Source organism: Hyperolius riggenbachi, chromosome 2 (genome assembly GCF_040937935.1).
Source record: "Hyperolius riggenbachi isolate aHypRig1 chromosome 2, aHypRig1.pri, whole genome shotgun sequence".
Lineage (NCBI taxonomy): Eukaryota > Metazoa > Chordata > Amphibia > Anura > Hyperoliidae > Hyperolius > Hyperolius riggenbachi.
The window spans coordinates 569,841,170-569,853,472 of NC_090647.1; the positions used below are offsets into that span (position 1 = coordinate 569,841,170).

The window sequence follows — 12,303 nt, forward strand, 5'->3', positions numbered from 1 at the left end:
TAGTGCTGCATGTCTATTAGCATCTATGTAGTTCTCCTCCCACTTAGCCACGTATAAATTTGCCAAGCTGGGTGCATACTTCGCCCCCATCGCTACACCAATCTTCTGTACGAAGAATTGGTTTTGATACCAAAAGTAATTTTTACTCATGGCAAATTTTAGACTTTCCATTAAAAACTCTACTTGAGGCCCATTAAAATTACCGGAATTTTCCAAGAAGTATCTCACAGATTCACAGCCTTTTTCTTGATTTATAACAGTATATAGTGTTATATAGTATAGTTTTACATGTGAAAAGAAGTTGGCTCTATGGTGGGACATAGTCTCCTTAGAGAGACAGGCCAAAGAAGGAGTAATCCCTAGGAGGTTGAGATGGGACTTTATTCCCAATGAACAAGAATGGGAGTGTATCTCTGATGACGAGTGGCTTGATTTCCTAAATAAACGTGGAAGAGAACTAATCTCTGTCCTATTAAAAGGGAAGAGAAGACGTATGGGAGAAATGAATAGGAAAATTGATGAGACAAAATTAAAACTAGACCCATACAAATCGTTGGAGGATTATTAGAAACTTTCCGCTGATTTGCAATATCACCTTAAGGGGGTAGATAAAGGGATTAAAATTAAAAAGCAAAATAAATACATTAGAGATCACACGGATTACAAAAAGAAAACACCTTACAAATGGCAATCTGGGAAGATTGCCAATCCCCAGGATATAAAGACAGCACCTGTGGAACCCCCTAAAACTCCTGCGCAACCGCCAAAATATGAGAAACCTCCTAATAAACCTAACCCAAAAAATCCTAGATGAATCCCCAAAGACTACTATTCACCTAAAATAAGGCACCCAAGGCCATTTAAACCCTTTCAGAGGCCATCCAATTCTCCCAAATATCCCTATTATCAGAGACAACCACCACGAGCCCCTAATTACCCCCCCAACAGACCCCCCAGACCCTATGGCCCTCCACCCCAACAAGGGCCACCACCACCAGGGTATTCTTATCCACGGAAATTTTTTAAGAGGGGTTGGCAACCATATTCCAACTATCACCTACCTACCTACAATAGGTACAATCCATTAGATTCCATTCCAGACAGTAATCCCGTAGAACCAGAAACACCTATTTCCACTCCTGACCCTCATTTTTTAGATGGAGGCAAAGGCCCAAGAGAAAAACAAAAGAGGAGAGATTCCGCAGGAGAGGATGCAGAGCTGGGAGAAGGAAACAACTTCAACAAACGAGAAAGGAGAGAACATTGGAAGGAGGGGGAATCTTCAATATTAGTGAAATAGAACTTACTCCAGAGGAAATACAGTTGCTGGATAAAGGTATGAAATATGCCCCTGAGAAACCGCTAAATAAAACTGGAACGTATGTAGATGCGCAAAAATTTGTCAGGAAGCTACATCTAAAGAAATATTTCTCCAGCCATAATACCTATTCTAGCACAGGAACAGTGGACACTAGCCTAAACAGACCCTACTTGGTGAGTGGTCTCAAAAACAATTCCACTTACAATCCGCCGCATACGAATCATCATGAAATAGAGACTTTTAATAAATTGATTAATAAGGACATATTAAATATGAGGTCCAAGAGGATTAGAAATCAATCTGATACACAAAAAGCCATTAAGAGACTCATAGAGAGAAAAGAAATAGTAATTAAGCCGGCAGATAAAGGGGGGGGGGGGTAGTTATTTTATCCAAACCTCAATATCAAAAGATGCTTGATGACATTCTAAAAGAGGAGGCAACATATCATAAGCTGAGACGTGATCCTGGTCCAGAATATATGAAGGAGCTAACAGAACTCATAAAAAGAGGTAAAGATGATGGGATATTACTGGAAAAGGAAGCTGATTATTTGACTCCCTCATACTACAGAACCCCAGTAATATATGCTCTTCCTAAAATACATAAAGATACCACCCACCCCCCAGGAAGACCTATAGTCAGTGGAATAGGATCCGTAACAGCTAAATTAGGAGAATTTTTGGACTGTTTCCTCCAACCATTTGTAACTGGTGTTCCCTCATATTTAAAGGATTCGAGAGATTTGATTAAGCTTCTGGAGAACATTTCACTTAAAGAAGGTACTTTTTTAGTGACGGCTGATGTGACATCACTATATACTGTTATAAATCAAAAAAAAGGCTGTGAATCTGTGAGATACTTCTTGGAAAATTCCGGTAATTTTAATGGGCCTCAAGTAGAGTTTTTAATGGAAAGTCTAAAATTTGCCATGAGTAAAAATTACTTTTTGTATCAAAACCAATTCTTCGTACAGAAGATTGGTGTAGCGATGGGGGCGAAGTCTGCCCCCAGCTTGGCAAATTTATACGTGGCTAAGTGGGAGGAGAACTATATAGATGCTAATAGACATGTAGCACTACGATTATGGAAAAGGTACATCGACGACGTGGTTTTTATGTGGGAAGGTGATGAAGCGTCATTGCTACTGTTTATAGACCACATTAATAATAATAATGAAAATTTAAAATTCACGTGTAAATACAGTAGAAATCAAGTAGAGTATCTAGACTTAATTATTTCCAACGATAACGGTAATGTGACAACCCAGACGTTCTTTAAACCCACAGACTGTAACAGTTATATTCCCAAAGGCAGCTGTCATCATGAGTCATGGTTAAAGTCAGTACCTAAAAGCGAACTCCTCAGAGTATATAGAAATTGTACCAATCCTGAGGACTTCGAGAAAGAAGCGGACATATTAACATCTAGATTTGTAGAAAAAGGATATACAAAGGAAGAGATCAACCAAATTAGACTGGAAGTTGTAAAGAAAGATAGGAAAGAGATTATTCACAAACAGCCAATGGAGAGAGATAATGAGAGAAAACTTTCCATGATCACAGACTATAGTACACAACATCGGGAAATAAAAAGGATCTTAAAGAGACATTGGCATATATTGATGGCAGATCCTGAACTGGCCGACACTTTACCTGAAAATCCTATTGTTACTTACAGGAGAGCTCCAAATTTGAAGGACATCATTAGCAAGAGTGCAATAGATATACCTACACGAGCTTCAGGACGCCTTGGGGGTTCTACTGGATTTTACAAGTGTGGCAGTTGCTACGCGTGTAGACATTGTACCACGGTCGCACGAAAAACTACCTCGTTTTGTAATAATATAAGTGGAGAAAGCTTTGAGATCAGAACCTTTTTGAATTGTGAATCCAAGATGGTGGTGTATCTCCTTGAGTGCCCTTGTGGCCAGTGCAGCCATCAGGGGGGACAACTGACACTGCAGTGAGGGGCCCAGGGCTTCTGGGGGCCCTGAGCCCCCCCAAAGTGCTGGAAGAGCTGCTTGTGCTGGCTGTGGGCCTGTGGCTCACTAACCAGCACACCGCGTTCCAGCACTGAGAGAAGAGTGACATCAGCGCTTGAACGTGGGGAGCAGATGAGTGAGTCCGCTACAGCAGACTTTCTCTATTGGGGCACCAGTATCTGGCTACAGGCTACACATACTGGGCCATCACCTACCTGTCTATCTATACTGGGGCTGGAACCACCTATACCTAGCTACTTATACTGGGGCACCACCTATACCTGGCTACCTTTACTGAGAGAACCACCTGTACCTGGCTACCTATACTGGGGCATCACTTATATTTGGCTACGAATACTGAGGCGCCTATAGTTTGCTACCTATACTGGGGGCACCTGTACCTGGCTAACCTATACTGGTGCACCACCTGTAACAGGCTATCTATACTGGGGCCAACTATACCAGGCAACCTATACCGGGGCACCACCTATAGTTGAATACCTATACTGGGCTATACTGGTGCACAAGCTGTAGCAGGCTACCTATACTGGTGCACCACCTATACCTGGCTACCTATATGGGGGCACCTATGCCTGGATACCTGTACTGGGGACACCTATACCTGGATAGGGCAGGGGGACGAGCTGAGACAGAAGGGGACAAGAGGTAATACACGGAGATAAAAGAAGCACAGGGGGAACAGAGGTGGACAAAAGAGGCACAGGGAGAAAAGAGATGAGACGGGATCATGAGGTCACACAGAGGGACACAAAAGAGGCACAAACTGAGGTGAGACAGAGGGGGACAAAAGAGGCAAAGGAAGAAAAGAGGGGGACAAAAGATAATGGATAAAGGATAAGAACAGACCTACAATTCCTTATCTCATGTGTTAACCGGGGACTACCTGTATTTTGCTAGTATTTGGCTCCACCCACAACATGCCATGGTCATGCCCACTTTTTGCAGCATCACGCTGTGCATGCCGCTTTCTTCATTTTTCGCCAGAGCGCAGTTCGCGCACGAACATGCAGGTGTGGTGGCTAGTGGGCGGGCACGGAAACCAGTGGGTGGGCCCAGGGAGGGGGGCAGGCCTGATGATGTGTGAGGGGCCCCAAAATGTCTGATGGCGGCCCTGCTTGTGGCTTACAATATGTTGGTCTGACCACGAGGGCACTCAGGGAGAGGTTGTAACACGTTAACAATATAAGGAATGGCTATATGGACCACTCAGTCTCTGCGCACTTTAAGGAACATCATAACTGTAATCCTAGAGGTCTTATTTATTCAGCTATTGATCAGATTACAAGAAATTGGAGGGGAAACAATCAGGATAGGGATTTAGCTAGATTAGAGATGAATTGGATTATAAAGCTGAACTGTATGTTCCCGATGGGTCTTAACATAGATTTTAATCTTAATTGTTTTTTAGCAAATTCATGAATTGTATTTGAGAATACGCCATGCCTGGGGGAAGGTAGGATGCTTCTGTTTTAAAGTTTTAAATTTGATTGTATATGATCAGATTTTACATTTATATTTATTGTGTATTCCGTTATGTGAGGTGTAGGAGATTAGAAATGCCCCATCCTTGCTTTTTGTTGATGTGCAATATTGGTGCAGTTCTATGAAGTGTTAAACCTAGCCAATAATCTGATAATATGAGCTTTTTGGGATCAGGTGCAATATCAATATTGGACATTAGATGGTGCTAATGGACATTTGTTTTTTGAATTGAATGCTGCTTTGTTCTTAGATATATATTTACACATCATATGTTTTATTGTTTGGATTTAGCAATTGCTAACATCACTGTGTTATGTAATTCACATTGCATTTTAATCACTAATGAAGTAGTGATATGTGGCTGCTGTCACACGTAAGGATGCACGCATATACGAAAATGACGTGCATCTTTGTGTCAATGTCGTTTCCGCATACATTCCGTATAGGAATACTGATGCAAGTCAAATGACCTATGTTCCCTCATGTTTATGCGACGTGTTATTCGCATACATTGCGGAGTAAAATATGGGTGGAAGTTATAGTTATGCGGGTGGAACGCATATGCAATCCATTGACGCAAACCGGATACAGTATGGCCGCCGAAGCGGAAGTACCTCTCAGAACGCTCGGCGCTCCGATAGGTGACAGGAGCCACATCTAGGAAGGTAATTAGAATAATATTTTTTATATATATGTGCCCATGCCTGCTCGCTCTCGTATCCCCTGATGACGGCGAAAGGCCGAAACTAGTCGGGACGAGAGCGGGCTGCACACTGCTGATCGCTTTCCAATAAAGTTCTGAGTACCACAAGAGTGGGAAGCGAATCTTCCAGAGAGGGTCCTATACTGGCATGGGACCCTCCTGATGTGAGTTATTGTGTTACCTTTTATCTTTTGTGCCTTGCATGGAGAAATAAAGAGTTGTTTTATCCACTGAGGGAGTATCTCTTCTGCTTCTATGTTTTGTGCATTGAGCCACACAGGAGGAATGCAGGTGTGAAAGAGGTATCCCTGGAGGTGGATTTCACTGTTTGGAACCAACATAATTCCTGGCGTTGTGAAATTTTATGACTGGTTATTCTGAGGAAAAGGGATCTATCCTGATCGCAGCAGCACAGGTGTTCACCAACGGTACTGTGGAGCGCCTCTATCCATATTTACTTTTGAAGGTCCTTTATTGTCAGAAATACTCTGGTAAGAATTCCTCAATGGGATACAGCAGTGGTCAATGCTCTGATGGTATGGCCCATGATGGAATACACCAGTGGTTAGTGCTCGCCTCTGATGGTATGGCCCATGATGGAATACACCAGTGGTTAGTGCTCTGATGGTCTGGCCCATGATGGTATACACCAGTAGGCAATGCTCTGATGGTCTGGCCCATGATGGAATACACCAGTGGTTAGTGCTCTGATGGATGTTTCCTTTTAGGGTCTGTTTCCACTAGTGCGGCACGATTTCGACAGGAAAATCGCGGCAATGAATCCGCATGCTGTTGTGATTTCGTTGCCGTTTCTATGCAGATTTTCACGCAGAATCGCTCGCGGTTTTCATGACACGATTTTAACCATGTCAATGCCGGACAGCATTGACGTGGGTTTTTAAGCGGAAACGCCGGGAAAACCGCAAGACTAAAATGCTTGCAGTTTTCCTATTTAGTTACATTACCGAGGAATCTCGTGCGGGTGTGCAGCGTGCAAATTCTGATGGATCTGCCGTGCAGATTTTTTCTGCACAACAAACCGCACAGAATCCCGCACAAGAGGAAACAGGCCCATCTACGTGTGTTGTCTATGCGAATCTGCAGGCAGGAAACACATGCAGATTCACTCTAGTGGAAACCGGCCCTTAAACAATACCAGTTGCTTGGCAGTCCTGATGATCTCTTTGGCTGCAGTAGTGGCTGAATCACACACCTGAAACAAGCATGCTGCTAATCCAGTTTGACTTTAGTCAGAGCACCTGATCTGCATGCTTGTTCAGGGGCTGTGACTAAAAGTATTAGAGACACAGGATCAGCAGGCGATTATCCATATCCTTCTCAGTTTAGGTTCCCTTTAAAGTCCTGGGTGCCAGTAGCAATGAATGCCTATTCAGCATGCTATTGGGGAGGGGGGAGTAAATTGTAAATAGTTCAGTAGTGGGATGGTCCAGAGATATCCTGGGTCTTTGTAGTGCTTGCCGTTACAGAGCTGGGCCCCTCCTCTTCTCCTGGCTGTGGAGAAGCCAATTGGGACTGAACGAAACCGGTCGTGCACAGATTTTTTCCTCCATGCATGAGGGCTTTGTTTTCCTGGGCATGCATGGACCTTGTACGCACATGATGAGTCTGGAAGCCGGACCTCTTTCCTAAATCATCATTTCCTTATCCTGATTTCAGCATCAGAAAAACTTCCAATTTCTGTATGTTGCTTTATATTGGTATGTAGTCCCGCCCTTCCAGTGATGTCACAGCCTAGGCTGTTTAGCTATGCGGAACTCTCCAACCAGAGCATTCTCTGAGACCAGGTATTATGTCTACTGACTTCAGAACACAGAGTAAATGAACGTTCCGCAGTGATGCACCTGCCAGCAGTAAAGATGTCGCCACCTGTGTTACACTTCAGAAAGTAAACCAGAGTGAGGAAAGATTTTGCAATGGGTAAATACTGACTTAATAATTCATATTTGAATATTAGACAAAAATAAGCAATTTTATTCATGATTTTATTTTCAGTCTTAAAGCAATCATCATTGTAGATCTGGTCTGTATTGTTATAACTTCTCTGGATTTAGACCTGTAAAGACCCAGGCTGTACATAAACAGTGTAATGTTATTGACTATGCTCCCTTTATAATGAGTACCTGTCCCTGCCTGATCTGATGGCTGCCACCTTGCATGGATATACACAGTGCAGAACTCTGATAGAAGTCTTCTTCTTCCAGATCAGTGGAACTGGTACCTTTACCTGGCCGCTGCCGCAGGGGGCGTCGCCTTCATCATCTTCATTATCCTCATTGTCTACAGCATCAGATCCTGCAAAAGACCAGGTAAGTGCACAACTGCCCCGCAGGCACTAGTCAGCTCTGAGTCCTGGTGATAAGTGCAAAGCTCCCCCACAGGCATTAGTCAGCTCAGAGTCCTGGTGACAAGTGCAGAGCTCACCCGCTGGCACTAGTCAGCTCCGAGTCCTGGTGACAAGTGCAGCGCTCCCCCGCAGGCATTAGTCTGCTCTGAGTCCTGGTGAAAAGAGCAGAGCTCCCCCGCAGGCATTAGTCAGCTCTGAGTCCTGGTGATAAGTGCAGAGCTCCCCCGCTAGCACTAGTCAGCTCTGAGTCCTGGTGACAAGTGCAGAGCTCCCCCACAGGCATTAGTAGGCTCAGAGTCCTGGTGATAAGTGCAGGGCTCCCCGCAGGCATTAGTCAGCTCAGAGTCCTGGTGATAAGTGCAGCGCTCCCCCGCAGGCATTAGTCAGCTCAGAGTCCTGGTGACAAGTGCAGAGCTCCACCGCTGGCACTAGTCAGCTCAGAGTCCTGGTGATAAGTGCAGAGCTCCCCCGCAGGCACTAGTCAGCTCAGAGTCCTGGTGATAAGTGCAGAGCTCCCCCGCAGGCACTAGTCAGCTCTGAGTCCTGGTGATAAGTGCAGCACTCCCCCGCAGGCATTAGTCAGCTAAGAGTCCTGGTGACAAGTGCAGAGCTCCCCCGCTGGCACTATTCAGCTCCAAGTCCTGGTGATAAGTGCAGCGCTCCCCCGCAGGCATTAGTCAGCTCAGAGTCCGGGTGACAAGTGCAGAGCTCCCCCGCTGGCACTAGTCAGCTCTGAGTCCTGGTGATAAGTGCAGCGCTCCCCCGCAGGCATTAGTCAGCTCAGAGTCCGGGTGACAAGTGCAGCGCTCCCCCGCTGGCACTAGTCAGCTCTGAGTCCTGGTGATAAGTGCAGAGCTCCCCCGCAGGCATTAGTCAGCTCTGAGTCCTGGTGATAAGTGCAGCGCTCCCCCGCAGGCATTAGTCATCTAAGAGTCCTGGTGATAAGTGCAGAGCTCCCCCGCTGGCACTAGTCAGCTCCAAGTCCTGGTGATAAGTGCAGAGCTCCCCCACAGGCATTAGTCAGCTAAAGCCCTTTAGGACGCGCAAAGATTTGCACACTAAGTTAGCGTGCAAAGTTTAGCGCTACACGGTGCGCGTGAAACGTCGCACTGGGTGCGCCCAAAACGTTGCACGGTGTGCCGTTTTGCGCGCCTTGCTAAACTTTGCACGCGATCAATAAAAGCTTTGGGTGTGCTGACTGAGATAGCACCCTTTTGTGAATCTAGCCCAATGGGTGTCAGGTCTGAGCATTCCTAGATGAACAGTTTCCTGGAAAGTGGATTGGTCGTTGTGGGCCGGTTGAATGGCCCCCAAAGTCTCCCGATCTGACCCCCTTAGACTTTTATCTTTGGGGTCATCTGAAGGCAATTGTCTATGCTGTGCAGATACGAGATGTGCAGCACCTGAAACTACGGATACTGGAAGCCTGTGCTGGCATTTCTTCTGCGGTGTTATTATTATTATTATTTACTTATTTATATAGCGCCAACATATTCCGCAGCGCTTTACAAAGCACAATAAGACGACAAGGGGAACATAGATACACTAACAAAATGTACAGCAGAGTTCCAAGCAGCACAAATATTGTTACAAAACCAGTAAACATTAGGAGGAGGACCCTGCCCTTGTGAGATTACAATCTAATGGGTAGTGGGGGACACACTAGGTAAGGGGGTGGAGGATGGATGAGGCAGTGACCCTTTGCCTCTGATAGAATGTTATAAGCTATAGAATGTTATAAGCTTGTCTGAAAAGGTGTGTTTTAAGAGTGCGTTTGAAGATGTCCAGGTTTGGAGCATGACATACAGGCTGTGGAAGAGAGTTCCAGATAAGAGATGATGCTCGTGTAAAGTCTTGGATGCGAGCATGAGAGGAGGTGATCAGCTTAGAGGCCAGGAGAATTTCTTGGGAGGAGCGGAGGTTGCAGGAGGGACAATATCTTGAGATTAGTGAGGAGATGTATGGAGGGCACAACTCATGGAGGGCTTTGTATGTTAGAGTCAGGAGTTTGAACTGGATCCTCTGGGTAATGGGTAACCAGTGGAGAGAACGGCACAGTGGGGCTGCATCGGAAGAGCGTGTGGAGAGGTGAATGAGGCGGGCCGCTGAATTTAGAAGGGATTGGAGAGTGCTAGCCTGTTTTTTGGTAGACCACAGAGCAGGGTGTTGCAGTAGTCTAAGCAGGAGATGATTAAGGCATGTACAAGCATTTTGGTGGCCTCTTGTGTGAGGAAGGGACGGATACAGAATATATTTTTGAGCTGGAAATAGCAGGTGGTGGTTAATGAGGCAATGTGAGGTTTAAAGGAGAGTCAAGTATAACCCCCAAGCAGCAGGCCTTAGTGGTTGAGGATATTGGGGTGTTGTCTACCGTTATGGTTGCAATTGGTGGGGGTGTAGATAGCGACGGTGGAAAAAAATCACAATTTCCGTTTTAGTCATGTTGAGTTTGAGGAAGCGGGAGGACATGAATGCAGAAGCGGCACGTAGACAGTCGGGGACTCTGGATAGTAGTGATGACAGATCAGGAGCTGAGAGATAGATTTGGGTGTCATCCGCATAGAGGTGATACTGGAAGTCAAAAGAGTTAATTAGTTGTCCCAGGCCACAAGCGTAGATTGAGAAAAGTGGCCCAAGAACAGAGCCTTGAGGTACACCAACAGACAGTGGGTGTGGAGAGGAATTGGTGTTAGAGAAGGACACAGTGTAAGAGCGACCAGAGAGATAAGAGGAGATCCAGGAATGTGCTTGTCCCTTGATTCCTAAAGATGACAGTGTCTGCAGAAGCAGAGCATGATCAACCGTGTCAAAGGCAGAGGAAAGGTCAAGGAGTATTAGAATGGAGATTGGAGAACTGGCCTTTGGATCTAGCTACCAGTAGGTCATTAGCAACTTTCACAAGGACAGTTTCGGTGGAATGGTGTGTGCGGAATCCAGATTGAAAGGGGTCGAGTAAGGAGTTGGTAGAGAGAAAGGCAGACAATTCTGAATGGATGTGACGTTCCAGCAGTTTAGAAGCAAAGGGGAGGAGAGAGACAGGACGGTAATTGGATAGAGAAGTTGGATCTAGAGTGGGTTTTTTGATAAGTGGTGTGATGATAGCTTGTTTGAATAAGGAAGGAAAAGTGCCAGTGGAGATAGAAAGATTGAATAGAATTGTTAGAGCGGGATTAAGGGAGGAGGAAAGCTGGGGGATTAGATGAGAGGGAATGGGGTCCAGGGCACAGGTAGTGAGATGAGCTTTGGAGAGTAGTGAGGAAAGACACTGTTCAGTTAGTGTGGTGAAAGATGTTAGAGTGGGAGACTGGTCTTGTGGAGCGGGGGGAAGGCAGTTAGTAGTGGGCGAGGATGCAGGCAGAAAGAAAGAATTTATAGGTGAAGGTTGAGCTGGTAAAAGTGGTTGCGTGTTGAAGCTATTACGTATTGCATCAATCTTGCTTGTGAAGTATGATGCAAAGTTGTCGGCTGACAGACATGTGGTAGGGGGAGGATGTGGGGGACGAAGTAGGGAGTTAAAGGTGTTGAACAATTGTTTTGGGTTGTGGGACTGTGAGGAAATGAGCGAAGAGAAATAAGACTGCTTAGCAGAGGTGAGGGCATCCCTGAGCTCCTGCATAGTTTGTTTGTAGAGGTGGAAGTCCTCTACAGCAGTGCTTTTTCTCCAGCACCTTTCTGCCACCCTGGAGCGCCTTTTCAGCTGTTTGATTTGTTCAGTGAGCCAGGGCTGCCTGTTAGTTTGGCGGGGGCAGGTGGTGGTGAGTGGGGCAGCTGAATTCATGGCAGAGGAGACTACACTAAATAAGTAACTGGATGCTGCCTCTGGGTCAGTGTAGGATGACAGAGTAATTCGAGGTTGCAAGGCTTCAGTCAGGGTATTCAGATCCAGGTTGCGGTAGTTCCTGCGCATGACCGGATGGTGTAGTGTTGGAGGAGTTGATGGTTGAGAAGAATTGATTGAGAATGTAAGAAGGTTGTGGTCTGAGAGGGGAAGTGGAGTGTTATGGAAGCTTGAAATAGAACAGAGGCGGGTAAAGACAAGGTCGAGAGTGTGGCCGTCTTTGTAGGTAGAAGTGGAGGACCATTGGGCGAGGTCAAACGAGGAGATGAGAGAGAGCAGTTTGGTGGCAGTAGGGCAGTTAGTGTCGATGGGTATATAAAAATCTCCAATGATGATAGAGGGTATATCAGTGGAGAGGAACTGGAGAAGCCATGCTGAAAAGTGATCAATGAAAGTAGAGGCTGGACCAGGCAGGCGGTAGATAACAGCAATCTGGATGTGGTATGGAGAGTAGAGACCAACAGCATGAACTTCAAAGGATGAGAGTGAGAGTGCGGGCAGTGGTGCGAGTGGCTTAAAGGAGCAGTGTTCAGAGAGGAGGATCCCCACCCCGCCTCCCTGTTTGTGGCCAGGTCTAGGGGCATGACTA

At 45.8% G+C, this 12,303-nt stretch overlaps 1 protein-coding gene across 1 annotated transcript in view; it reads left to right on the top strand.

Annotated features, from left to right (window-relative positions):
* LOC137545195 (T-cell surface antigen CD2-like) overlaps window positions 1-12,303 on the top strand; it is a 75,811-nt gene that overhangs the window by 53,495 nt on the left and 10,013 nt on the right. The window contains exon 4 of the mRNA XM_068266318.1: window positions 7,734-7,838. Coding sequence (XP_068122419.1) covers window positions 7,734-7,838 — 105 coding nt within the window. The remainder of the gene's footprint in view (window positions 1-7,733; window positions 7,839-12,303) is intronic.